General features: G+C 48.5%; 3 protein-coding genes across 4 annotated transcripts; 1 reads left to right on the top strand and 2 right to left on the bottom strand.

The window, feature by feature from the left end:
• Positions 1–522: 522 nt before the first annotated feature.
• Positions 523–18,380, bottom strand: SART3 (spliceosome associated factor 3, U4/U6 recycling protein). 2 transcript variants are annotated; one of them, XM_075516379.1, is made up of 19 exons: positions 18,060–18,380; positions 16,970–17,096; positions 15,779–15,883; positions 14,131–14,315; positions 12,973–13,078; positions 12,090–12,214; positions 11,468–11,623; positions 10,176–10,314; positions 9,644–9,751; positions 9,175–9,252; positions 8,908–8,966; positions 7,618–7,727; positions 7,224–7,336; positions 6,741–6,817; positions 6,175–6,343; positions 4,923–5,374; positions 4,064–4,216; positions 2,189–2,376; positions 523–1,561 (listed from the first exon to the last, which is right to left on the bottom strand). In XM_075516379.1, the coding sequence occupies exons 1-19, from the start codon at positions 18,240–18,242 to the stop codon at positions 1,381–1,383; spliced, it is 2,814 nt and encodes a 937-aa protein (XP_075372494.1). In that variant the 5' UTR covers positions 18,243–18,380; the 3' UTR covers positions 523–1,380. The 2 variants fall into 2 exon arrangements, with proteins under 2 accessions (XP_075372494.1, XP_075372495.1); XM_075516380.1 differs by having other exon boundaries at positions 4,923–5,371.
• Positions 18,381–18,590: 210 nt separating this feature from the next.
• ISCU (iron-sulfur cluster assembly enzyme) lies at positions 18,591–21,078 on the top strand. The gene is made up of 5 exons (XM_075516384.1): positions 18,591–18,897; positions 18,984–19,097; positions 19,359–19,469; positions 20,070–20,148; positions 20,532–21,078. Exons 1-5 carry the CDS (start codon positions 18,814–18,816, stop codon positions 20,627–20,629), a joined length of 486 nt encoding a protein of 161 aa, XP_075372499.1. The 5' UTR covers positions 18,591–18,813; the 3' UTR covers positions 20,630–21,078.
• A 1,630-nt stretch (positions 21,079–22,708) lies between these two features.
• TMEM119 (transmembrane protein 119) lies at positions 22,709–26,526 on the bottom strand. The gene is made up of 2 exons (XM_075516383.1): positions 26,198–26,526; positions 22,709–24,268 (listed from the first exon to the last, which is right to left on the bottom strand). The coding sequence occupies exon 2, from the start codon at positions 24,239–24,241 to the stop codon at positions 23,480–23,482; it is 762 nt and encodes a 253-aa protein (XP_075372498.1). The 5' UTR covers positions 24,242–24,268; positions 26,198–26,526; the 3' UTR covers positions 22,709–23,479.
• Positions 26,527–27,393: the final 867 nt, after the last annotated feature.

Raw genomic sequence — 27,393 nt, 5'->3', positions numbered from 1 at the left:
GCGTCTGGCACAGAAGAGGCTGCACACCATACTGTGAACAAGCACCGACAGAACTTGGTCCCTTGCTGTATCACCGCAACTGCCGATGTTACGGGGTTCAAAGCTACGAAGCAGACTCATCATTTCAAAGTAAAGCCAAGTCAAATCAGCACAGAATGTAAGCACTGAAAATAGTGTTTATTTGCAGCAGTGCTTGCCTTGTACAAGTGAACGTGGTACTGGGGTCCCCCCTCACATTCAACCCCTGCGTGTGTTGACTTCCAGAGTTAGCAGCAGTTTTAGTTGACAAGCAGTAATATTTCTATCCAAGATCACGTACCAGATTACTTTAAAGTCCGAGGTGATTACTGAAGTGGTTTCAGGATATTCATACTAGATGGAATGAGCTACTTAAAGGTATGTAAGTGACACTGTATCTCAGTGCACCTGAGAGGTGAGGTACATCCGTATTACGCAGCTGCCATAGGGTAAGTGCAATTCCAACACCCACATTTAAACAAAAGCAACAGTATTTATAGAAAACCTTTGAGAACTTGAGTTTAATAAACCAAGAAATGTCAGCTTGCACTTCACATTTGTACAAAACCATACAGAAACCACCTGCTAAAGACGTATGTGCTAGCTAGCAAAAACAACCAAAAAAAAAAAAATGGTCCTCAGCACAGCATGTACAGCTTTTATGGGAAACAAAAATTACCAGGTCTAAGTATTATCTCATGACACTTAAAAATAATAATTTGAATGTCTTTTACAAATACACAATATAAAAAACCAGTCAACTTGAGCAGAACATTAACTGAATACATATATATGTATATTTGTGTATATACATATACACACGTATGTATAGAAACTCTCCCAATACTAAAATAGGCCATTGTGGTGAAGTTACTAGCATCTGCCATTTAACTCTTAATGGAAGGAGATGAATGTCCCTGTGTGTGTGTGTTTGGGTGTAAAATGGGTTTGTTGTCAGAGAGAATGACTGCAATCACAATCTGAACTGACCAGTGGAGCTAGACAAGGTTATCACTAGGCTTTCACATTGCATCTCATTCGTTAATGAAAGAGAAATATTTGTAAAGTATTCATAAAACTTGATGTGGCATCCAACCCGTACAGGAAATATTTCCCCCCTCGTTACCCTCAATATGAGGAATCGTATAACGCCATTTTACCAGAACATAGTATAACTCTTTGCTCTTAGAGGAAAAAATGGATTTGTACCATCCTACACTGATCTCGATGAATGCAGTAGTCCAGAACAGTATTTACACACGATTGTGACTGGCGTTCTCTCCTTGCTAGCATAAGGACACAACATGGCTTCCATAAAGGCATTTCACATTTTACCAGACACGCTGATTGCAGACTTTTTGCTCACTTTTTCAGTAGCATCTTGGCAAAATCAGCATTGGACATCTTTTTAGGCTCCTCAGGGGGTTCGGATGAAGTTGCTGGTGAGTTCTGGACCATCCCATTCTCAGCCTTAGCCACAGGATTACTCTGGCGCTGTAACGCACGAGGCATCATTGAAAGCTGTGTCCTTCCCTTCCCTCGCCTGGAGAACAGAAAGTGATGTTAAAAATATCCCAGTGCTCTTTGGACGTACTGTTTTAGCTTGGGGAAACAAAAAGGACTTTGTTCACTGTGAGGAACACTCATTTAAATATTATTCCTGTCATTTGTTTCAGTAATAAGTAGTGCAAAGCTTTCAATGGGTGCCCTTTGAAACAGTATACCTAAGTCCTGGCAGAAAACAAGTGCCCAACAGTCCCCAGAAACCGAAGCTCTGTGTTTATCTACAGGGCACGTACAATACACCACCAATGCAATGCTAAGCAGCAGGAGCACTCTAAAAGATGAAAGAGCAACCTTAATGCTCACTGTCAACAACAGCTGGTTCTCCAGAACGAGAGGATGTGGAATTTATTAGTGCTCAGGTGCTAACATCAGATCCAACGGGATGTCTAACACCCGATACTCTGTCACTACAGACCTGTTTCTATTGGTAATGTAAAGAAGAAAAATCTGCTTTTCGTCATCAATCTAGCAACCCAAATTTTTATGGTTCAGCACCTTTTAAATGTTCTCATATTCTAGAGAAGATTCCTACATTGTAGCATATAAAGAAACCCAGTGTTTTCTTTTTAAGCATTGCCAAGCAGTCTCCCTTACTAATACTTACGCTCCATAAACCTGTCGTGGTACTGCAAATTGCGAGGCTCTGCCTGCCTCAGGCTTGTCTGGCAGCTTTCGGAGAGGTGGGTTACTGATCGCCACCTTGATGACATGTTCCTTAACTGTCAGGCCATCCATTTTCAGCACAGCCTGCGAGGCCTGAGCTTCATTTTCATATTCCACATAGGCCAGACCCTAAATAAGGAAAAGAGGTAACCCACATTAGTTTTAGTGCTTCTTTCTCTGCATGACAGCTTTTGCTAATGATGTGGCCAACTGGTAAGAAAACTGTGCAGAAAGCAGACCTAAACATGGCTAAGAATCCCAGTATTCTTTAGCTAAAAAAATTCTTATCTACACAAATCTACAACCTGCATTTCTTAACTCTAATTCATGATGCCCTGATTTGTGGAAGAGGTATTAAAAAAAAAAAAAAAGAAAACCAAGATCCCAGTAAAGTAAATATAATGAAGTACTGCATTGCTGCATCAGTGGCAAGCCTTCACTTCTATACATATATCCAGGCTGAATCTGGTATTGGACAGATTTGGATTCACAGTGGAAGAGAAGATAAATCAATCTATGGAGCTAGAACAGAAAGATCCACACAAACTCTCCTGTGATCCTTCACTAAGCTACAACTTGTACCTAAGGAATCAAGTCTGCTAACATATGGCCATTGTGGCCACCTTGGTTTCGAGAGCAGTAAAACCCATCTTAAGCAGCTCCAACAGAACAGACAGGCACCGTCTCTAAAGAGACTGGCGTTGCTGCCCTGAGAACAAGGGACTGGTGACAAAAGTGTTCTTTGCAGGAAATGTATCCGCATTGACTTCATGAAGTAACAGCTGCTAACCGCACTGGTAATCAGCTGCTAACTGCTGCTGGTGCACCTTCAGTAATGGGGTCTTGTTTCCAGCAAATGGACAAAAGGGCACCCCCCCGGCATCTGCTACAGCAGGCAAAGTACAGGAGTCGAGAGGCCATCACCTCCCAGTTCTATTATTGTTATGCTTCCAAATGACATTCAAACCCTTAAGCTGTATTTTTGGATTATCCAGTTTCACAGGAAACACATCAGATTTTACATAACATTCAAAGTACATTTATTTGTGGTTTAGACAGAATCCCAGCTCAAACTAAGCTGCGAACATGGCTTGCAAGACTTGGGGTACACATGGAGAGCGCTCGTTACAAGGTATGCACGCAACAGGAACTGTACTTGAGATATTGCCAAGAGCTAGAAAACACATTTTAAAAATACATGCACATCATCACCAGGATGGCACCTGTTAGAAGCGCCCAACATGCCGACATGGCCGAGGTGTCAGGTAGAATTTTGGCAGAGCAGCAACTAGTTTAGAGTCTCTTATTTAACAAGGAGTCATTTATTCCAGGATGGAAATAATGAGCCCTGTCAGAGAGAGGTGGCTCATTTCTCACTGGCAAATCTATTATTGCAGCAGGTGTTATGAACAATAGCCTCAAGAAACTATAAGAAAGGGAGTAGGGGAATCGGTTATACGAGGTGAACCCTATGTAGTCAGTTACTATAAAAACAAATATTCTTTGCAGACTCGCTAATGCCTATTTTTACTATACTGAAAGTACTGTAAACATCTTCCCCTCCATCCCATTTATATCACACATTCTTCTTGGGCAATTTAAGTAGTATTTTGGAAAAATTCCTCTTCCCTTCCTACTTCTTATTTGTTGGCACAGAGGCACACAGGGCTGTATAAATCCAAGCATTTCTACAAGTTTTAATGCAAAGCTAGGTTGGCAACTTTTAAAAGACAAAGCTTACTTTTTGTATCCAAACCTCACGAAGAGCTTCTTTTCAAGGATTTCTTAAACTTAAGAGTGAATTAAGGATGCCTACCTTGGGTTTTCCAGCTCGGTTGGTGACCAGCCGAATGTCTTTCACATTCCCATGTGCTTTACACACATCTTCCAGCTCTTCCTTAGTGCAAGAAAATGGCAAGCCAGATATAAACAATTTATGTTTCTCCAGTGTAGTGCTATACCTGAACACCTGAAGAAATGAAAAGGCTGTTAGATACCAAACCAGTCAGAGACGCCAAGGATTTAAATCTATTACACCTCCAAAAGCTTAGAGTACTTCATATTTGTGTGATACAAAAATACTTTCAAGTCATGAGTAGTACCTTGAAAGATATTTGCATATAAACATACAGGCATACACTAAGAATTTGCAAGTAATTCTAAGAACTGAGACGCTTCTAAACACCCATGTCTCCTTCATGATGAGAAGAGCCATTGATAATGTCTCCTTGCTCAATCTGAACCATTAAGTTTTTCTGTACAATAACTCCGTAGTGCAGAAAACCACTGACTATACAGCTGATATCTACTACAGACCATTAACAAGAACCAGCAGGTTGTGTGATAAATGCCCACAGCTCTATGACTCATCCAAAAAAGTACTTTAAAGATTGAGATGCTCAAGTAGGAATCTGGGTACCTCTCACCACTAACAAGCTGCTCAGATTAGCTTACTCAAGATTTGCAGAAATCTGCTAATGTCAATCCTGGTTTATGGCAAAGTAACAGAAGATGCAAGAACTCCCAGAAAACAGTTTTACTGCTAAGATATAACATTACCATTCCTAACTAGCACAACACGAATCAGACGCAAGCCCTCTGGAAGCAACATATTCTGCTAGCTTTCCTATGCAGTCCCACTGTTCGACCTATTACTTGAAAGAATAAAAGTTTACCTTAAAGTCTGGATTCTTGTTCTTGTCAACACATGGAGAAACAAACATTGGTCTTCCCTCCACAACTTTACGATCCAAGCCAAGAGCTTGGAGAGCAGATTTTTCTTCCTTGAATTCTACGTAGCAGTAGCCCCGGAAAGTCCCTTTGTTGCTGAATACTGGACGGATTTCTGCTACTTCCCCACAGCTCTCAAAGAGCTCTTTCAGTTTCACTTCAGGATCTGCCATGTTGTAGGACAGGTTGCTGACAAAGACGGTGATATTATCTTTACTGCTGTCATGTAAAACTTTGGGGATGTCTTTTCGACTGGTAGATGCCTTTTCCTTTTGGTTTGCTGGGCGATCTGGCTTTTCAGGTCCACTTCTTCCAAACAGCCCAGTTTCTACCTCCATGTCTTCTTCAAGAAGTACGCCATCACCATCTCCCTTGTGTCTCTTGCTGGGCTGCTCTGCTGATTAATGAAATCAAAAGCTTTACTAGAAAAAATTACACCATTTCATTCACCATTGAAATTAAGCTGTCCCCCTTTACCACTATGGAGTTTGGAAATGGCATGTGAAACCACAAATACAATGACAGGTCTTGAGACACAAAATAAAAGTCTCCCTCAGGTTTTTAAGAATGAGTAACAACACATTATTTGACCAAGACAGCAAGTATTTAGACAAAAGCAACAGGGATATTTTTTCCCTTTTTCTGTCAGTTACAACTACTGATTCACGTTCTTTCTCTTTGTCAAATGGGATTTTTTTTTTTTTTTTTTTTTTTTTAAGTAAGAAACACAAAAGTGTAAAAGCTCCCAAAACTCCCAGGGGCAGTGATCTATTAAAAAAAGGTGGTATCTTCTGTTACCACCTTCCAAGAGACTGTTGCAATACTGAGTAACACAACTTAGACATATGCCTTAGTGTCATTTGATGAGTCAGGAAAATTACTTTATTTTCTTCTTTGTTTAAAAAAAAAAATAAATAATCACTATTTCTCTGAAATAAGAAAAACCTAAAATAAAAATACCCTATAGAAGTTCTTATAAACATATACTTCTGTTGATCAAAAACCATCTAGTCTTGCTTTCATTTCACTACCACAAAGATCTCCTAGGAGAAAGAGACCCTGAAGAGACAGCAGCTCTGAAGACACCAGCGATGGCACTTCCTCATCTGCCTCTAACTGAAGGGAAGCAACCGATAACCCTGTTGCCAGAGGTCTGAAGTTTTAGTGTTGGGGTTTTTTTGTATGCTTGTTTTTTACCTTCTTCTTCTTGTCCCCATTCACCCTCATCATCATCATCTGCTTTGCGCTTGTCTCCAATCCTGGTTTTTTTAGCCTTTTTGGAAGCTTTCTTTTCTGCCCGAGCCTGCTTTCGTTGTTCAGCTTTCTCCTCCTCTTGCTTTGCCAGAGCAGCTTCTTTCTCAGCAGCCTACAAATATGGAAGATTTTTTTTTTTCTAGTGACTGCAGATTGCAGAGCATTCTTACACACTGTTTTCTAGAGTGCTGAACCAGAAGGGTTTTGCCCTAAGCTCCATGAAACGCAACGCTAATGGAATCATCATTTAAAGCACATCTCAATTGTTTGCTCTTACAGCTTTCCTGGAGTGCATGTTACTCTTGTATCTATCCAAGGGTCAAAAGGTGAAAGATAAAAAGCATCAAAATACATCAACCATAGTTTTAAACTAAAAATCAATAGTTCTGAGGCTTTAAGACAATTCAGGCTTATCTATGGGAACATTAGAAATCTGACATTCAGACAAGCATGACCTTAATATAGGTATTTCCTATAAACTGCTTAGGTAGTTCACAGAAAGTTCTGACCTTTGCTCTTTGTTCATTAACTCGAGCTAATCTGTTTTCTGTTTTTTGAACAGCTGCATCCCAGTCTTCCAATGTTCCTAAAGGATAAAAAAAGCCTTGGATTTAACTTTCCCATAATTTGAAGATACAATTCTGAAAAAATAAGAGTCAATGAGTTCATGGAACTTGCTCTTAATATTAACCATTACACATGAAAATTCTAAATACAGCGAGTAGCCTTCAAAGAAAAAGAAAACAAAAACCCAGCAAAGCCAAAACCTCTCATTTATAATACAGCACTCCAAAAGGCATGGAAAAAAACCCCAGTAATGTCAGAAAAGAAGGCCAGAAAAGAAGAAAAAAAGAAGAGAGCTGCTTATGTATACTACAGTAGTGAAAAGAAAATAAGCTTTCACCAAAACACAAAACACTAGATCAAAATTCACTCTGTATTATTGTACGCTAACTAGACTGGGTAAAGGGAGAGGACGTGCAGTTAGTTACCTTCTATTCTCTCCAGCGTGAGCAGCACCTCACAGACATGCTCTGGATAGTCACTCGTGCACTGCACAGCTCGATGTAAGGCCTTCCTGCAGTGCTGAGTATCACCATGAGCTCTGCAGTAGGGAAACCATGGCAGTAAGGAGCCAATCCTCCACATCAAGATTACAAGACAGGACAGTTAACTACACAAATGTTTTCCTTCCTTCCCCAGCGAACTCGCACTACAGATTGTTGCTGCAATACTTGTGAAATATACTGCAGAGCTGCTGTAAGAACCTCAAAAGCGTATTACAAACCCATATGACGTATACACATGCTAAGCATCTAAGTCTTGTCTCGCATAGATGAGGGAACTAAAAAGTTAATTGACTCTTCCAACCAGCCAAGCTCTTACCTTTCTAGGTTATAATACTCCAGCCACATGTTAGCATATTTGGCATTTCCTTTAGTCATAATGTTGTCCCAGAGCTCTCTGGCTTTCTGCATGTTGTTACATAAGCGGGCCTGAAACAGAGCATCCAAAGTACCCAATATAATTTAGGATTATTTGTTCAACACCATTACCCCCCTGCCTGTCCCCCACCCCTCAAAACAAGAAACCACCACAGATGATGCACACAGACCCAGGAAGATACATCTGCTCCTTAGATCAATCAAAGCGAACACCTAATGCAATCCTACTACTGAATAATGCTTCCCTGCCCACCCCTTACATCAAACTTGGTTTCTGGCTCCCACATACATTTTTATTTTGGTCATTATAAAAAATATTAGATAGTTGCTTCTGAATTTTTCCTTTTGTCATTATTCATGAACGTACCCAATAGAGCACTTGGACTGAGAACAGGTTTTGCGTTCAAGAGAAGCGCTTAGGAAATAGAGCAGGGAGAAGTGCTTCAGAAAGGGAGAAGGGGAAGAGGGGAAACGGATTAAGACACCCAAGCGGGATTCACCTGATCTAACTGTAGAGGTACATGAGTATGTTAGACAGCTGACTTATTAGAACTGCTTTAGCATCTGCTGAATCACACCTGGATGTACCTACTTTCTCCCTCCACTATAAGTGGACAGAGTGAAAGTAATTAATTCAGATTCAGACCCACACTGTTGAGGAGGATTACAATGCCCAAGACTTTGGCAAGCCATCCAATGCATTATGCCCAGAGAAATTATAGCACAAAAGTAACATGACTTATCCCGACTCGTATGAGCCTGTGGCAAAGGAGGGAAAATAAAACATCCACTTGCAGGCAGTGACTGCCCCAGTACCTTGATACCTGTACTAGTTTGAAACTAGTTCGTGTAGGCAGCACTAAAATAGGCAGGATTCAAGGCAGTTTACAGACTTAGTGTTCAATTCCAAGCCACTGCAGCTAGCCTGCTAACCAGGTTACTCACAAATCTCTGTACCATACTGCAGTCACAGCAGTATAAACATGCTAACAGTCCTGACAACTTTCTCAAAGAGAATACTGTTTCTTTCCTGGGATGTCGTGCTTCAAGCCTGAAGCTACACTATGTGCTTGACCAGCCCAGACACAGGAGTGGAAGAAGAAAGATTTACTCATTGAAGTTACCCAGACAAAATGACAAAGTACAAGAGGATTGCATTCTGTGGTTGGAATGTTAAAATGATCAGTCTCCTCTAGTCTAGCAATTTAAATACAGCAGATAGAAACACCACCTCAACTCTTGCCCAGTTCTGCATAATGGTGCAGGATGGATCTCCACTTTCACTGAATCCTAGGAATAAAAATAAGTACTGTTTGTGAATGGCTCTTGGAAATAAGGTGTTTATTAAACAAGTTCTACATTGTAGATTAAATGTTTATCTGTCACTTTCTTAAAATGTTCCAGACACTTGAAGACAAGTTAAATACCGTGTGGAGAGCTAGTCTTATAAAAATTATTTTGAACAAGAGAAAACAATATATTGGATGATTTAACTTACGCTCTTCTACTTCTTGTTTCAAATACTCCACAGCACGTGCAAATGCAGACCGCAGCTCTTCTAATTCTTTACTCGAGTCTTTAGAAAAAAAGAAAGAATGACCTTAAAATAATAATTTAATTTCCATCTCCCATCCACCAAAACCTCATTTAACACTCACAATGATTTTATGGGGGGGAAGCCAAAGTTTATTACTTCAGTAAAATTCACTACATGCATAACAAAAAACCCCATCAAGTATATAAAATATAAGGCAGGGCATTTTTGCAACAGCACAATCTATTCTGTCAGCAAGGAGCTGCTTTAAACCAAGTAAGTTAATATATCTTATAGACACTAACTGGCCAGAGAGTAATTTTTGTGAAAGATATGAAACTACTGTTAAATTTTTTTAAAAAGTAATAAACTGTTTTCTATGTACCTCTCCGAAACAGTGGCAAATATCTATTCACACATACATCATATCTACCTTGTGTAAAATCCACCCTTCTTCTCAGGTAATCAAGATATGCCTGCCAGATTTCTACGTAGTCCGTTGCCTGAATAAAACCTGCATTCAGAGCTTTTTCAAACATTTCTGAAAGAAATGGGGAAAAAACACCCACACAAACATACTTAATTTTCAAATATTGACAAAATTAGCAAGCTACAGTGCATAGCACAAAGTAGTATATACACCTCACATTTCTAGGAAGACAGGAAAATGCAAGAAATCCTACATATCCTAACTGGTTTAGGAAGCGAACGTAAAAGCCAGTTTAATTCAGTAATCTTCATACAAAGTTGAAGTAAATTGCTCGCTCAGAATTGAAGCTGTTCAACAAAAGCAGCTTTGCCCTAGAAGCACACTACTGTGCACTTCCTCAGCTTTCAGACTGTTGCAGCAGGATCAAACCAAATCCCACAGAGTCCTACAGGTCACCACTTGTCAGACATTATTCAGAGTGCAGAGGGCAGTTCTGTAGTGTAAAGAAGTCTTTGCTGAGATGGTCTTTCTTTACCAGAAATAATGCTGTGATCAACTCTATGCCTCTCCATCGCCAAAAGGTATCGAATCCATAGCCCAACCGTCCAGGGACAGTTCCTAACAGCACGGTCATGAGCGGACAAGACCAACTCTTTCACTTTCAGCTGCCGGTCCTGAAATAATCATACAACAAAGTTTTCAGCTCCTATTATGCAGAGAGCCCATCTAAGACATACCAGCTTATAAAGAGCCAACAGCTTAAAACAGTACTTCCATTTTATATTTGAAAAGCTAAAAAGAGATGGGTATTTTAAATTCTGTAGTCCTAAAAACCCAGTGAACGCCTTCAAAACAGAAAGGATATGCTCAGGAGCAACACAAACAAGAACTCCATGCCATATTCAGTCTGCAATACCTAACTGTCTGCTTCTAACCAAGCCAGTTAGGTATTTGCTGCCAATGAGATAAATATAATAAAGGCACCAAGTAAATTCCCAACTGTTCTTAGTATGTTTAGAAGAGGGGAGGAAAGGATACATGAAAGAGGGTGCACACACAGCCTACTCAAGGGAGGCAGGCGCTGTTCCACCCGCAACCTGCTGTCTCAAGCTGGTAAGATAAAGACATGACAGAGCAACTCAGCCCAGATAAGCCTCCTATAGCGAGTTACACTGATCTCTTAATAGACCGACTTTCTGTCCACATGAAAACCCTGCCTCTCAAGTTCAATACGATTTTCAAAGTGCACTAACTAGCCCACATGTAAACATAGACTAAACATCTGGGTTTGCTTTGGCTTGTTGGTAAATGGTTCTTTGTTCCCCACTGTAAAATATTCAGGAAAGCACTGGCAGCCGTCAAACAAGCACTGTCATTAATTTATCTGTGTCTCCTGAAGGACAGGCTTCAGTGATTCAGACAGCACTGAACTGCTTTGCCTACAAAAGCTAGAAGAAAAGGAGGGACATTATCAGAAGCAATGCCTCTGGATGACTAGCTACCAGAGACAACGCCAGGGCTTACAGTACAGCTGGTTACACCTAGTCAACTCTTTGCCAGATAGCGCAAGCCTCGATGCCCACACCCAGTTTAATTCTGCAGAGAAAACACACAACTGGAGGAAAAAGTGAGCAAATGCTCACTTGATCAATAAACACATCCCTGAAAACAGGAAGAAGCCAAAGGTGAGGTGAAAATAAGTTTCTGAAGAATTTAAAGACTAAGGGACAGGACTGAGGTAGACCTTACTGGTCGTTCATTTATCAGCCACTAAGATTAAAAAAACCAGGAAAATAAACCCACAAACATCTAGTTTTTTTTCCTTACCAAATACTGATTGTAGCGTGCCCAAAGATCTGGCACAAGGCAGTTCTCAGCCAAAGCCCTCTCATAGATCAACTGAATGCGAGCTGGATCACCTCCTTTCATTTCAAAATCAATGTAAGCTTGATATTCTGCTAGCTTTGGTGTTTCAGCACCCAGCTATAAAACAGAGATACAAAAAAAATTAAAATCTTCTGAACAAAGCATGATTCAAACAGTTCAACTGTTACTCAGAGTAGGTCTCATGCAAAATTTCACAGAAGAGCTTGGCCTCTAAATATCAACAGCTTTTGATTTTCACATATCTCCAAATACCACCCTGGTTCTGAAGCCATTCAGATCCCTACTTTTTATTCCTCTTAGTCCAGCATGCTCGTCAATGCTGGAACAAACAGCCAGAGTACTCATGTGCACCTTATGGTGGCCTGACGCAGTCAATAGTTTCAATAGTTTCCAGTATACCCAGTTGTGAGGCTTCTTGTCTCACATTGCTCACAGCTAAGTCACCTAACCAATACACAGCTGCTTTATCTCTGTGACTAGACAAATAATAAAATTTGGGGGGAAAAAAATCACCCTAAAGCAATTAACTCTTAATAAAGCAAGGTATAAGTAATAGCATTACCAGTGCCTCTTCATATGGTTTACACTTCTCCAATTGCTGGAGAGCTTTTTTGTAATTCTTTACTATTGTTTCTGGTATCGGATCTTCTGACCATTCCTCATATTCAGCATATGAAGCCTCCATATCTATTAAAACAGACATGAAACCCCATCAATAACTTAGTGAGCTAAATAATCAACATTCAACTTACATTTGATTCTAACACATTTGTATTTCTGTTTACACTTTTGTATCTTAACTGTCACACTACTGCATGTTTATAGGGTTCAGACACTTCATCTTATACAGCACGCTACAACACAAACTCAGGACAAGTTACATTAAAGCTACTGATTTTGACTTAGAAAACCAAAGTGGCAAGATTTTCCCAAGGCTTTAAAGAAAAGTGACCAACCCAAATTCTTTCAATATGCAAATGAAGAAGTCAAAGAACTGTGCTTAACTTTCTCCTACAAGCAAAGCCACAAGAAAAGGGACTCCGGGAGTTTAAAGAATGAAGCAGATATGGCAGAATTCTAACATTCCAGCTGTCAGCATGTACTATTCCCTACCAACCAAGGTTCTTACGTAGTGATCATCACAGCTGAATTCCCAGTTCCTAACGGTCATGTTTTGTACTCATCACTTATACTTTAAATAGCCTCAAATTATGTTCTGAAGAAACAGATAAAACAAGTTTCAATGAGTAAGAATATTTTTGAACAAAAGGGATCTGTGCATCATTCAAGAGGCCCTAAAGACAGGCAAATGTCATTGATTAAAGAATTCACAAAGATGACAGCTGCAGTTTGTGTGGCTCTACCAAAAGAATAATCACGACTAATGCCTGGATCCCTGTAACACGGCTTATCCATGCCATCTCTCTAAGTGCACCGGCTCTTACCTAACAGCGGGATCCCCAGCTGGCGCCTGAACAGCGTGTGGATCTTCTCAAGCTGGCTGCAGAGCATCTGCTGCTGCTCAGGCGATGGAAAGCTGCCAGGAGCTGGCTACAAACAAAAGGATTGAAATTTAATCAGTTCCCTCAAGCCTGAGCTGATGAACATGATGGGGTATTGTTCATGGGTTGGGGGTCTGGGCTCCAAATGACTACATGATCCTTGAAGAACAGACACAGCCAACTTGCATTTCAGGTCACTGCTGTGAAAGCTAGAACTTGGAAATTGCTAGACTCAGAAGCTGGATGAATGTGAAAAGCACTCCTCACTGAAAGCTGACACATGCACAGGGAAATGATAACCTGGAAAAAAGTAAGCCGCATGCGATCATGCCGTTTCACAAACCCACTGGGCTGCCAAATACTTTTTCAATAAATCCCTGGTGTGCGCACAGATGATTTAAATCTTCCAGCTTTCTTTCTGTTTGAGAATGAAAGGGTGTTCTCCCATTACTCCTTTGTTAGAGCATTTCATAGAACGGTTTGGGTTAGAAGGGACATTTAAAGATCATCCAGTTCCAACCTCCCTGCCCCCCCCCCCCCCGCCCCACGGACAGGGACATCTTTTAACTTCCATATCTTATGTAGTTAATGACAAAAAAAAAAGAAATATTCACATTCTGGCCATCTTGTAAAGGTACCTTTTGCAGATGTCAAACAATATGTTCCAGGGATAATATATATCATCCAAAAGTCACAAAAAGGGTGAAATAATGAATGAGCCAAAAGCTGAAGTAGAAAACAATCTAGAAATACAAACATGATTGACTGTGTGCAAAAATATTCGCTGGCAAGAACGTTGTTTCATAGTGAAGCCACTCAATTTAAAGCTATTCTTGTCAGTTCAAGCTAAAGAAGCAGAGTGAAATTTTGCTTCTGGATATGAGACACTATGATCTTATTTAAACACAAATCCATTACTATATCAACTAAATACCCAGAATGTTTTTCCCAGACCAAAGGGTCAGTTTCTACAGCTGAAAACAAACAACTGTGTGACATTAGAGTCTCTTTTCTCAGAAGAGACTGATGAGGGGGCAGCACAAGATGACTTCAGAAACTACACAACTTGTTTCTTACAAGAGCCCAGGAGACTGGCCTTACCTGTGCTGTTTCCAGTATGGCATTCTCAAACTCGCGGTACGCTTCCCATAAAGCTGTTCCTTTTGTCACATGCAGTCCAACTGCAGTTAATGCTCTCTCAAATATTGAGCGAACTTTCTCAATTCCTCCTTCCTGACCAATGCCACCAATTGAATACTGGGCATATTCCAACCAAATTTCAGGACCTAAACAAAGTTATAAGAAACAGATGACCTAATCCCCTCAAAAATAAAAAAGGCATCTCTCTGCTTCCCAAACACCCACAAATAGACCAACACATGACAGTTTTCTCTACCATCCGGTGTAGTAAAGAAAAATTAAAATATTTTATTCTACACTCTTGATTCAGTACCAGCTGCTACAATTGTCTTCTGAAAGAAGTCACTCTTGTGGTTGTTACTGACACAGATTTGACTCCTGTATGCCACCTCTGGTACACAAGCTACATCAGAGATGCATTAAGATCCCCCCTAACAGCAACTTGACTTTTCTTGAGCACATGTACAGAGCTGGGACCACAAAGCTGTCACACTCCTACAGAACTCACATGAAAGTAGGTCCTTCTTCTCTTTCCAGACTCCTATACTTGCCTGTTCAGCAACTGCTTAAGCAATGTAACTATGAAGGAGAAGGATTTGCTAGAACAGCGTTAGCTGCCTGGCACCTCTCCCACCAATAGCAATATCTGAGCAAATTAGGTTCAGGGACCCCCAGCAGAGACTAACAGCCAATGGATGTTAAATTGCACATCTCAGGCTCCAGAAGAAGTCTTTCCAAACTCCAAGTGCAATCCATCCAACAGATCCAGAAGATACTCCCTCTCAGTTCTTCATGTCTCCATTCCTTCTTCCTGAACAAATCGCCAACACCCTGTAAGGCTAGCTATGCTGGTGCTGTAATGTGACATTTTGTATATAGCTTCTGCAAGAGATTTGCCTCAATGCTACCAAGCCCTCTCTGCTTCTTCAGGCTTCATGTTTTCAGCACCTCACCACAATACCCAAAGAGCACACAGTTACCCAGTGCTCTAAGCTAAAAGTTTTAAGCTATGGCTGCAGGCAGCTCCTGAGAAATGGAAAGACAAGACATCACATACTTCCCTCACTTTTAATGAGAATGATCAGAGCCTGGTACCACAGCATGGCTAGGGTTACCTACTTTGCAGGGTTTCAAGAACACTCTCACAGGCAGTAACTACGTTCTGAAAGAGCTGTCACATAGTGGAAATGGCAGTAAAGACAGTGTTAATCAACACAGAAGACAGGAGTAGAAATGAGCCTTTTAAAAGCATTCACTTTCCTCAAAGGAAGAGCTAAAGAACCCATAACGGGTAACATTCCCTAAGCGGGAAAGCATTCCCTAAGCGAGCACAATACCTGCCGCTTTTAGAGATTAGAGAATTGTGAAATATGCATTTAAAACTTCTTACAACATTCACTGAGAAGATCTTAAAGACTGCAATAGTACTTAAAGCGTTGCCTTTGAACAGCCTTTAACTCCAATGCCTCAGAAAAACTGAGGATCACTTCACACTAATATTTTTGATCAAATTTCTGCATTATAACAGAAGGAAGAAACCTTCCTAGAAAAAGAAAGCCATAATCTGAATGCAGAACAATACATTTTATAGCATATATTAACAACTTACAGATGTAGTCTTTCACAGCTCTCTCAAACAGCTCATAAACCTTCTCTCGCTCAGAGCTTTCAGAAGCCATTTTTATCTCATCCTTCAACCAGTCCAGCCAAATTTCTGGAAGGAAGAAGTTTAGAATACATCACCAATGTTCAGAAACCATACGTTAAATCCACTTGTTGAATTTTTTTATGAGAGTTTTTAGTAACAGACTTAAAAATGGGGAGAGGGCCAAGGGGGAGAAGAGAGCAATTTTAGCATCCACAACTACTCACAATTAATTTAAAAGACAAGTTTGACCTTTTCAAATTAGTACTAAACAAGTGCACTTCTATTTAAAGAGAGTAGAAGTTGCAAGCAGCAATTTATCAGTACTGTGGGCAGAGGATCAGTATGCACCAGTAACCAAAGAGGCATCCAGAGGTACACCTTTCCTTACGCTTTTACAGGAAACAGTAGATGGCTTTAGAGCCTGCAAGTTTCCGCATGCATAGAAGGAAACCTTGCCTTGCCAAGGGTAAAAGTACACTGGCAGAACAGCCTCTGCAATATTTACATTACCTCTGTGTTATGAATAGAAAAGAAACAGCCATTTCAAGGGCTACCTGCAGCTTCCACCAACATTGTATTTTTTGCTGTTTGCCTGCGAAATTTAACTTTTGGCAGGAGTTTTTCTGGGCTCTGAGTCACATTCACTGACTAAGTGACTGGAGCCATTTCAGTGCTGCTATCCATCCCACAGCTGTATGTTACCAGCCCTACAGCAAAGGCAGCACAAGCAAACATACACCTGTCCCTGGGCTACAGCAGGTCGCATCCTGGCAGCAACTCTCCCAGCTAGCAGATGGACAGACCAGCGACTGGAATAGCTGGGCGCACACAAACACCCCCTCACGCCAGTTCCACTCTACTGCAGCAGCCTCTGGCAGAGGACAGGGCAGCTGCAAGTGGCAAGAACTCAAATACCTGCAACAGGCTCGCAACCCTGCGCCTGCCAGAGGCCAAGCTCCATGCTGGCCATTAACACCAGCAGCACTCAAGAGTTTAAAAAGTCCCAAATCTGTTCTTTTAGGTTTCTCTGGACCGGAACAATGCTGTTGAAGCCTGGCACAAGCACATTATTTCACCACTGAAACAATGGTATTTTACATGGATGACACTTAAGCAGTATTGGCTGCAACATGAGCAGAAGAGGCTCTGTACCTTCAGTCAGTGGAAAGAGTTCACTCATCTTCTGACGAGCTCTTCTGAGCTTTACCAACTCTCCCTCCTGGCGCAGCAGCTTTATCAGATCCAAGTGACAGTTATAGTCAAAAGCATTGATGGAAAGCTTTAAAAGAAATAATTATTTTTTTAAAAGCACTGTTGAGTGACAGACGTGAAAAAAAAAAAAACCAGAAAACATTTAGCAAAACAAAACATCATACTGTGTTTTGGGGTGTACAAATCTCCTCATATGTTCACATAGCCAAGACAACACCTGCCTTCCTGCACAGAGTGGCACCAAACTTCACTATTGTTTGCAAGATGCTTTCGGGTCACAAGCAGACACTTATAAAAAACACTTTCAAGTTTAACAGAGCTTTAAAGTTAAGCTTAGAGCTTAGCCTACAGCTCCAAGCTCTAAAGGTTACTGCTCAGCAGTGCAAATGCCAGCACCAGGACTACAGCAGCTACCAGCTGCAGAAACAGACCCAGGAGTGCAAAATGAAGAAAGCCTTCTTCAACAGAGCTCAACGTGTTTTAATTTCTTCAAAGTCAATAAAAAAAACCCCAGAGAGCTAGCAAATTTTTTTTTCGATGAGTACAAACTGTCCACTAGTGCTCTCCTCTCCAATTTCCCTCTCAAAAAACCCCCAAACACCTAGTTTCCACTTCAGACTCCAAACATTCACGTCTTGACAGGTCCCAGCATCAAACTACACGAGCAACCGTGGATTTTTTTTCCATCACCGCCGCAGCCGCTCCAGCAGGCAATCACAAAAAGGAAGACCCCACGAAGGCCGGGTCTCGCCCCACTCCGAGGTTTCCCGTAGGGGAGGCCTCGGTTCTCCGGGAAGAGCCTTCCCCGCAGCCCCGGGGCCGCTCCCGAGGCCGCTCCCGCGGGGCGCCCGGGGCCGGCTCGTCTCTCACAGCAAGGCGGGCGGGCCACCAGCGCAGGGCCCGGCCTCCAATACCGCTTCCCCTGGGCCAGGAGCGGGCACCAGGGGAGACCGAGGGGAGACCGGGGGGAGGCCGCAGTGCTGCCCCACCGCCCCCTCCCCACGCCGCCGCCGGCCCAGGAGGGCCCCACCTGCTCCTCCAGCCGCTGGATCTCGGCCTCATTCTCCTTCTCCTCATCTTCGCCGTCACCAGACGAGTCCGAGTCACCCTCATCCTCTGAGTCGCCCCCCGACTCGGGGTCACCCTCCGGCAGCCGCTTCTCCTCCTCCTCCTCCGCCACCACCGCAGCCGCCCCGGCTCCCGCCGCCGCCATCTTATGCAGCTCCCTTCGTAGCCAGCCGCGCTCCGCCGCCTGCCGGGGCTGTCTCCGCGGCGCCTGTCCCTCCGCCACGCACTGCCGCCGGGCGAGCGCTGCGAGGAGAGGGCCGAGCCGCCGCCCGCAGGACCCGGCGCTCGGCCGCGCACGGGGGCCGCGCTGCGGTGAGCGCCGCCGGGGCCGGACCCGTTGTCTTCTCGGCTGAGGCGCCGGCGGCGCCGCGGGCACCTCGGGGCCTGGCTGTCAGGGGGCCTCCGAGGAGGGCCGGGGCGTGCGCGGCGCCGCCCGCCCGCCATATTGAGCGTGGCCGCCGCGGCCCACACATGCGCCGGCTGTCGCGATAAAAACGGCATCGCGATTGGAAACAGCGTTTATTGATCGTTTTAGGGACAGCGCGGGGTTTTGTCCCCAGGCGGCCTTCGGCACCCGCCGCCGCGCCCGGGGTAAAGCGTGGGCGCCTGGCGGCGCCAGGCCTGAGGCAGCGCGGGGGCGGGGCCGGGGGGGCGGGGCCGTCCCGCCCGAGTTTATAAAAGGGCGGCGCGGCGCTGCCCGCCCCCCCAGGCTCAAGATGGCGGCGCTGAGGGCGGCGGGGGCGGCGCTGCTGCGGCCCGGGCGCGGGGAGGCGGTGGCCAGGCTGGGCTACCACAAGAAGGTGAGGGGCGAGGGGCTGCGGGGAGGCGGGGGGAGGTGGGACACGCGGGACTCGCGGTGGCTGTTGGTGACGCGGTGCCCTGGCAGGTGGTGGATCACTACGAGAACCCGCGCAATGTCGGCTCCCTCGACCGCAACGCCAAGAACGTGGGCACCGGCCTGGTGGGCGCCCCGGCCTGCGGCGACGTCATGAAGCTGCAGGTGACCTTGGGGACCCGCTGGCACTGGGGGACGGGGGACTGGGTCTCCTGCAAGGCCCAACCCCGCCCCCTTCCCCTCAGGGGTGCAGCGCGGCCTTCCCTCACATCCCCCGCCCCGAACTGTCCCCTGGGGCCCGGGCAGGGCCTGTCCCGCTCCCGAGGGTGTGGTGGGAGCCAGGGCCCTGCCTGGGCCTGAGAGGGTGGCTCTGGGGCACCTGGCGGAGCCGAGCCTGCCGCTGAGGTGCCACTGACGCTCTCGCAGGTGGAAGTGGACGAGAACGGGAGGATCGTCGATGCCCGTTTCAAAACCTTCGGCTGCGGGTCGGCAATCGCGTCGAGTTCGCTGGCGACAGAGTGGGTCAAAGGGAAAACGGTAAGGGTCCTTGCCGGAGTCGGAGGTGACACCGCGGAAAGCCTTCAAAGCTTCAAACCTGCTTGTGCTTTCTGTTGGGACCACGCAGGAAACAGCGGCCTGGGAATCCCAGTGCTGACTTCGTGCAGTGTGGTACAGTAGCTTAGAAAGCGGCAACTGTCAGCCCTGTTAGTGCAATTCTAGAGCAATAGTTGCCTTTTCCAAGGACCTCCATTAGCCTGCAGGGAAGTACTTTGTGTCATACGCAGAAAGCAAAAATATGCTGATTCTGAAAGAAAGCTTAGTTACGGAGTGTCTTTAGATTATTTGTACTCTTTTTCTGCCGGACAAGAAATGCATTTCTATATTATGATAAAAGGTAAGCGTAGAACAATCCCCCCAGTGGCATTTAGTCTGTGACACTGGTATGCTTTGGTTCATTCTTGCCATTGCTCAGTCTGAGACATTCCTTTATTCCGACATCCTTCACTGCCCCTGGCAGTTGAGGTGTTCTTCTGTGTGGATTCTGTTGGCTCTGGAGCATTAAAGTGCTCTTACCACAAATGCCTTTGTAGCCTGTGTTGTACCTCACGTGAGCAGTGACTACACACTGTGTTTCAGGTTGATGAAGCGTTGAAAATCAAGAACACGGATATTGCTAAAGAGCTCTGCCTTCCCCCAGTCAAACTGCACTGCTCTAGTAAGTAAAGGACCAAACGGTGACCGTTCAAACACGAACTTGTATTTGAGAGGGAGACTTCTGGGAATAGCGCAGGTGCTTCTGAGTGTTGTTTGCCAAATAAAGTTTCTGCACAAGGAACAGCTAAGGTTGGCCCACAAGAGAAGCTTGCTTATGTTCAGATTTCGGGGTTATTTTAAGAGTTTTCAGATCTCTTTCATCTTTTGGACTCCGTAGCTCAGCAGGCTGATAATAAGTTTTGAGGTTCTGACGTTCTGCTTCAGAGATGCCGACCGGTGCTACCTGCAGTGGTGGTCACTGCTGGCTGCCCTTGTTTTTACGGCATCTTTTGTTCTAAACAAATTTTTGTTGTCCTTGAAATACTTGTCTTCTTTTGTTTGTAGTGTTGGCTGAAGACGCAATCAAGGCTGCCTTGGCTGATTACAAGTTGAAGCAGGATCCAAACAAAGAAGAGTCAGAGAAGAAAGCAAACAATGCCTAAACTGACTGTAAAGCTTGTTCTCATTCCACTCAAATTTGCAGTGCAATTATTGTAGCTGTTAGTAGGATCCCGCGCACTACTAAATGAAGCTGTAAGATACGCACAACTTACGCACAACGTGTCACTGTTCGTGTGTGTACAGCCACTCTTGTGCTTACACGGCTGGGATGTGGGTATTTCTACAGCCTGTGTCCCGTCACGACTGTGTTTGAAATGTTAGAGTGAAGAAGACTGCTCAGCTGCAGAGAACTCAGTGGCTTCGCTCTGGAGAGAAAATCCTGCTGTTCTGGTACTGGAAGGGCTGCACTTTTTTTGGAAGATGTATAGTTTTGCCTAATATTTTGCAGAATTTAGTGGGAAACATTGCCTTGGTCTTAATGTTTATGTAAGATCAGTCTGTGTATCCATGCAGTATACAAATGTGGGGCAGCGCGTCTGCCCCCAAACTACAGCTGTGTCGGAGTTTCATTTCGCGATCCACGTGCGAGTTCCTCTTCTCCGGGGTGCTGGGACGCTTCAGCAGGCACTAGAGGGCACTGGCAACGCGCTGGTGGGACCCAGCAAGTAGCGGCTGGGTGCTGGGTGCCACCGCTCCCGGAAGCGCAGACCCAGCGCTAGCAGGGCTTGCTTCTGCTCGCATCCTGTCACGACTAATGCTTGCTTTTTTTTTCTGAAGCTCCCATTAGAGGAACAATCTTAATTTTGGAGTGTCTTCTGTAAGAATTCAACCTTTGGATTGGCCAAGTACTCGGTTAAGAGAGTAAACACACCCTCGGGTTTGAACCCAGGAGGGGAATAGCGTAGCTGGGATGTAGAGCTGACAGAAGCTCCCAGGGGAGCAGGGGTCGGTCTGTGCCCTCTGGGGATGATGGCTCTGCATCCCGCGGGGCACAGTTCAGCTGAGCTTTGCCAGGCGAGTGGGTCGTGGGGAGAGCGTGGGTGATTTCACCTACTCGAGGATTCGCAGGCTGAGCGTGTGAGCTGGCTCTCCGAGAGCTGGGGGCACACCGATGTTTGAAAACTAAATGTTTTGTGGTGATCTGGCATGGCTTGCCCTCTGTGCTCCAGGCCACCGTGCTCTCTTGTGCCTTCTGAGGGTTGCTCTTTTCCAGGGGAGTATTTCCATAGATTTCCAAAACAAACCGAAAACACATTTGAAAACTTTGCCTGCTCTTAAGATTTTAAACCACCCAAGAAACCTTACTTGTCTTTTTCATACCTAGGGTGTTTTAAAAACATTAAAACCTGCATTTAAAAATAAGTGGCTCATTCTGATATATCCGTCTGCAGCTTTTTTTTTTTTTTCAAATGCAGAGCAGGCCACATGTTGCTGCTGTGGTTTGTTGCTCACAAGACAGCTCTTGCGGCACCTCAGCTCGGCACCCCCATGTGCCAGACGCTGGCCCTCGGCACAGCCCCCGTCTCCTGCCGCCCTCCTGCAGCGAGGAACGTGCCTCACTCCCTGAACAATCCTGCGGTTTCCCAGTTAAAAAAAAAATCAGGGAAACTTCAGACACCCGTGTCCGCTTTGGGGCAGAATGGGCTCATTGTGCTCGCGAGAGCCCCTCGATAAAATGCAGGAGGGAGATAAAAGCCGGCACGCTCTTCCAAGGGGAAAGGTCCTGATACAGGGACGTGGGGATGCATCCCTACCCGCCCCACAGCTGGGACAAAACGCGGGGATATGGGGATGTGGGGATCTTTTGCCTTCCAGGTTTGCCTGCCATCTGCGCCGGGCGCAGCTGCGTCCCCGTGCCCTCAGCTGTGGGGTGCGAGATAAAAGTTTCCCAGAAACGGTGTGTCAGCGTACAGATTTTGTGAACGATAAGCGCGTCCCCTGGCCCCCGGGGTTTCACCCACGCAGATAACCTTCACCCTGAAGCACGGCCAGGCCGGCTGCCGGCTGTGCCTGCTGAGCTCTGGGGGCACGCGTGGACCCCGCGGGGCTGGAGCCGAAAGCGGCTGTGCCCCAACGCCAGCGCGATGCAGGGAGGGCCCTGAAGGGCTGGGGAGCAAACAGATACGGGGACTGTGCCTCGGCCGCCCCGCAAGCTGCAGAAACACACGGGAGAGGAGATCTGCGTAGGAAATACCTTTATTACTAGCTGAAGGGGTTAAGAAAATAAGGCAGAAGTCCAGCTGGGCTCTGGGCTGCCCTCGGGCCACGGCTTTGGGGCAGAAAAGTGAAAGGACAGGTCCTTGCAACTAAAGCCTCTTCCCTTCTCTTAGCTGGGCAAGGATGGCCGAGGTCGTCCTGTCCTCACTTCCTCGGTGGTCACAGAGATCAGCAAAGCCAGCCCCCGGTGCCCGAGGTCACGCCGAGCCCCTGCCCCGCTCCCCACAGAGCAGGGGATGGCTGCGCAGACCCCCCCGGCTACAGTGCCGCCGTGCTTCTGCCCGGAGGATGCAGCTCCCGGCCAGGCGCCCGGCAGGGACCAGGATGCCGCTAATTAGTAAAATTACATTTGGGAGAAAGCTGGCGGTGTGTGGCGAAGGGCGAGGGCTGCCCAGCACAGCGCTGGGGGGGCAGAGCCGGAGCTGGGAGGGGTGCACCCACACAGCGCCCGGGGCTGGGAAAAGCCCCGTGGACAGCAGGAGCGACGGGGCTGGCGGCACTCCAGCACTGCCCAAAACCACCATCTGCCAAAAAAACCTTTGGCTTTGCCACGGTGTCCCGCCGGTGCAAGGGTCGGGGGGGGCATCGAGGGGGAGCAGGGGGGGCTTCATCGGGGATTCCTCCAGCTGCCACGTACGTATGGAGCAACAAACCACCACGTCCATCGCGTGTCCGCGGGGCGTCCCCCCCCGAGCCGGCGGCTCCTCGGGCTGGCCCGGGACTGAGTCCCTGCCCTAGATGCCAGGGGGGGCCGGGGGGCCGTCCTGGGCTGCGCTGGGGGTCCCCTCGCCCCCTGCTCCCGTTGCACCCGCCGCTTCCTCGGCGCCTGGATTTTGGGGAGGGGGCTCGGTGGGTTGCTCGTCGCCTAACTTTTTGCTTCCTTCATCTTCCTCCTCGAGGGGGGGTTTCTGCTCCCCCCGGGCCCCATTGGCCAGCGGCGCCTTGGGGGGAGATTTGAGGTTCTGGGCGGCAGCGAGGATGTCAGCCTGCAGCTGCCGGCTGCAGTCAAGGGGCTCCTCGGCGCCAGGGTCGGGGGCTTTCTCGGGCACCTCGCTGAAAGCCCGGGCCCCCCCCGCCTTGTCCCGCTGGTCCACGTACTTCTTCTTGGGGAAGGAGGAGGGGTAGTAGGCGGACGCCTTGTGCTTCTGCCGGACGATGACAGCGGCGCAGATGATGAAGAGGAGGACGAAGGCCAGCGAGCCCACCACCACCACCAGCAGCATGTACTCCTTGAAGAAGTCCACCAGCCCGTCCAGCACACCGCGCGGCGCCGAGCTGTTGGTGACTGTGGTCCCCGCCGCGTCCCCTGCTGTCGGGCCGGTCCCCGGCGTCACACGATGGACAGGTGGCAGAGCCGAGACCTCCTCACCATCCCCGCTGCCCCCGCCGTCGGGCAGCACCGCGGCATGCCGGGGTGCCGCCGAACGCACCGGGGCCGCCACCAGCAGCAGCAGCAGCAGCAGCGGCCACGTGCCCATCGCTGGCTGCACCGCCATCTCCCCCCGGGGCTCGTGCACGGCGGCCTGCGGGATGCAGAGGGGAGGGCGAAACGTTAACACCTCGATGGAGCGAGACCCCCGAGCCCTGCCGCAAGCGAAGCCCCACGGCGCGCCCACCCCGAGCCCTGCGTGCGGCTCCGGCACAGAGGGACAAGCACAAGCGTCGAACCACCAATGGTTAGCTCAGGCGCTCGCTTATTCACCCGGCTGAATTTCCTTGAGAAAAGCAAAACACAGCTCTGGTTTCCTTGCTCAGACGCCGAGCAAGGGTCTGCGTTTGTTTTGCAACGGCGCGCTGCAAAAATAGATGGAAACCAGCTGAATCGAATTGCTCAAGCCTGGGGGACGCTGCGTGCGCGGCGAGGGGACCGGGGCCGCTGCCAACAACCAGCTTCAGACAACGGTCATTTGGCTGATTAGAAAATTCCTGAAAAATTGAGGTTTCCAGTGGAAACTTTGACACAGGCAACGCGGCAGAGGGGCCGGCCCCCGGCACGAGCGGCATTTCCCAACCGCTCGACCCGGCATGGACCGTTACAAACAATTCCCAGCTTCAGCGTGGCTAAAAATAAGTTGGCGGCAGGATTTCACCCCGGTGCCGCTGCGGTGGCTGAGCAGCGCTGGGATGGGGCACGGGACCCCCAGAGCCTTTGCAAAGGGGCAGCCCTGGAGCCGGGGTGCAGTGAACAGGGGATCCCAGGGGTCCCGGCTGCCCGAGCATCCTCGGTGAAGGGCGAAGGCCAGCTCCGTCCCCTTGCCGTGCCGCGCTCCTCTGTGCTGGATGGAGCTGGATCTGCCCCACGCTGGCAGCCACAGCCCACGGCGCGTTGTAGGACATGGGATGAGCGTTTCCCATCCCCACACGCAGCCCGAAGCGATGAGCCGTGGCAAGCCCCCGGCCGGGCTCCGTACCCCCGCGGGATTCGGGAGCAGGGTGTGACTGTCCCCTGCACGTCGCGACATGTTCCCAGTGGACGGCAGCACGTTTTGGCTGCGCTGTGCCACGTAATGCCATCAAGCCGTTCCCAGAGCTCTCCCCCTCTGCACAGCCCCACGGGAAGGTCTCACGAACCAGCTCTCCAGGTTCATCAGCGGGGACCCCTGGGACAATTCCCCCCAACCTCGGGCCCCCCAAATCCCAACCTGCCTCCCATTTTTCCCCCCCAAAACAAACCCAACCCAGCAGCGCTGCAAACCGGGAGGGACTCCAGCAGTGGGACTTGGCTTTCAGGCTCCTTCCTGGCTGCAAAATCTGGTTTGCATTAAACCAGAGCAAACAAACGGCGGCGGAGGCGGGAGGTGCCCCCGGACCCCCGGACCCCCAACCGTCTCGGCTCACCACAGGCATCACCACTGCCATGGGCTCTGAGCTCGCTGTGGTAACGGTGGCACAGCCAGGACGAGGGTTTTTGGGGGGGCTGGGATGAGCCCCTTCATCCTCCCCCTCCACCGCCTTTGCCGCAGAGAGGGGCCCCTCGGCTGCGGCAGGGAAAGGGGTCCCGGGGAAGGTGGAGGAGCAAGCGGAGCTTACAAGCAGCCACGGCCACGGAGGGGCTGACCGAAGCCCAGATCAGTGCCAAGAGCAGGGCCTGTGACCACGGCCACTGCCAGCCCTCCATCCCCATCTCCATCCCATCCCATCCCATCCCCATCCTCACCCACCCCCAGACCCACAGAGCATCCCCAGCTCCGGCTTGGCTGGACACAGGCGAACCCCACTCCGCTTCCCTCCACTCCCCAAACTCTCAGAAAAGTCACGATTTTGATGTTGTCCAGGCACAACATCCTCCGAACCGTGCCTGGGCGCATGGCTGAGCGGCCGGCTCCACCCCACGTCCCGCCACAGGCACCATGCCCAGCCCTCGCCGCAGCACCCCTGGCCGTGGGGCAGCCTGAGCCCCACTAAGGACCCCCCCGAAAACTGGGGGCCGGGCTGGCTGGTGGGATCCTCACCTTGCTTGCAGCCGCCGCGTCGGCGGGAGAGAGCGGGGAGGACGGGGTCTGTCCCGCACACCTCGCCTCCTTGCGCCCCTTTCTGCTGCCTGCTGGAATGGAGCCTCCTCCTTCTCCTTCTCCTTCTCCTCCTCCTCCTCCTTCTTCTCCTCCTCCTCCTGCGCTGCAGCCTGGGACCAGCTTGTTCTCATTAGGGCTGGTTTGGGGAGGGAGTGTGGGAGGCCGGCAAGGGGCAGGCAGCCCCCGGCCCCCTCCCAGCTGAAACCCATCTGGGGGCTGGGAGGGCTTCCCGGCCTCTTGCCCCGCCAGCAAAAGGGGGAGCCCCGGTGTCCCCCATCATCCCAGCAGTGCTGCTGGAAGGGGATGCTTTTTGGGGTGCAAGTGGGGAAGGGGGTCACATGGGAGGTTTGTTGCAAGCGTGGTTTTGCCCATGAGGACGGAGATAAAATTCCATCCCATGGCCATGTGGCTGAGCTGCCATGGCGGGACGGGGGTGCCGGCACCCCCAAAATGCCTCCCTGCGATGCCGTGCCGGCAGCAGGCACAGCTCCTACCCAGCTGCCTTTCGCCGTGTGCCTGGGCCCCAGCACCCCAGCCCGGGGCTGGATCCTGCCCCCGTGCCCAGCCCCGCAAGCCCAAGCCCTGCCAGCCCACCAGGGCACAGGCACGAGCCGGCGGGGCACAGCCACCGAGGCCACGCGGCGCCCAGGGGCCGAACTGGACGGGGAGGGGGTCGGGCTCGGTGCCCTGGCATTACTGGAGGCTGGCAGCGTGGCATGGGGACAGACAGGGCTTGGGACCGTCATTTCAGGAGACCATTTCCTAAACACCCCAGCTTGGAAGTGTTCCGGCACAGGCACCTCTGTCTCGGGGTGCAGGCAGGGGTGCAGGCAGGGGTGCAGAAAATCGCCCCTGCAGTTCCCCAGGCCAGTGCAGCAGCGGTGGCCACGCAGATCCCCAGGGCAGGGTCTCCGGGTCCGGGGACATCGCCTGGGCCCCCCCGCGCGGCATCGCTCTGCCCACCCCGTCGCGGTCCCCTCCGCCTCGGCTGAAGTTGCTCAAGAGGCTGCAGCGCCGGCGGGTGACCTCATCCCCTTGCTATTCGCCTCCGCACGCCTCCCCGGGGACCGGGCCAGATCCCCCCAAAAAAGCCATCGCCGACGCCTGGGGACTGCGACCACCATGGGGCTGGGGGT

This window comes from Mycteria americana, chromosome 13 (assembly GCF_035582795.1).
Source record: "Mycteria americana isolate JAX WOST 10 ecotype Jacksonville Zoo and Gardens chromosome 13, USCA_MyAme_1.0, whole genome shotgun sequence".
Classification (NCBI taxonomy): Eukaryota; Metazoa; Chordata; class Aves; order Ciconiiformes; family Ciconiidae; genus Mycteria; species Mycteria americana.
Note: the sequence above shows the minus strand (reverse complement) of the source record. Positions and strands in the feature narration are given on the sequence as shown.

What these genes read in the sequence shown, in the direction of transcription:
- SART3 (XM_075516379.1), bottom strand. Translation starts at nt 18,242, where the DNA reads ATGGCGGCGGCGGGAGCCGGGGCGGCTGCGGTGGTGGCGGAGGAGGAG. An exon ending in CCATACTGGAAACAGCACAG is followed by an intron (nt 13,079 to 14,130) that starts GTAAGGCCAGTC and finishes TTTTGTTTGTAG; the next exon opens with CCAGCTCCTGGCAGCTTTCC. An exon ending in ACCGAGCTGGAAAACCCAAG is followed by an intron (nt 2,377 to 4,063) that starts GTAGGCATCCTT and finishes TTCCTTATTTAG; the next exon opens with GGTCTGGCCTATGTGGAATA.
- ISCU (XM_075516384.1), top strand. Translation starts at nt 18,814, where the DNA reads ATGGCGGCGCTGAGGGCGGCGGGGGCGGCGCTGCTGCGGCCCGGGCGC. An exon ending in GCGACGTCATGAAGCTGCAG is followed by an intron (nt 19,098 to 19,358) that starts GTGACCTTGGGG and finishes ACGCTCTCGCAG; the next exon opens with GTGGAAGTGGACGAGAACGG. An exon ending in AGTCAAACTGCACTGCTCTA is followed by an intron (nt 20,149 to 20,531) that starts GTAAGTAAAGGA and finishes TTTTGTTTGTAG; the next exon opens with TGTTGGCTGAAGACGCAATC.
- TMEM119 (XM_075516383.1), bottom strand. Translation starts at nt 24,241, where the DNA reads ATGGCGGTGCAGCCAGCGATGGGCACGTGGCCGCTGCTGCTGCTGCTG.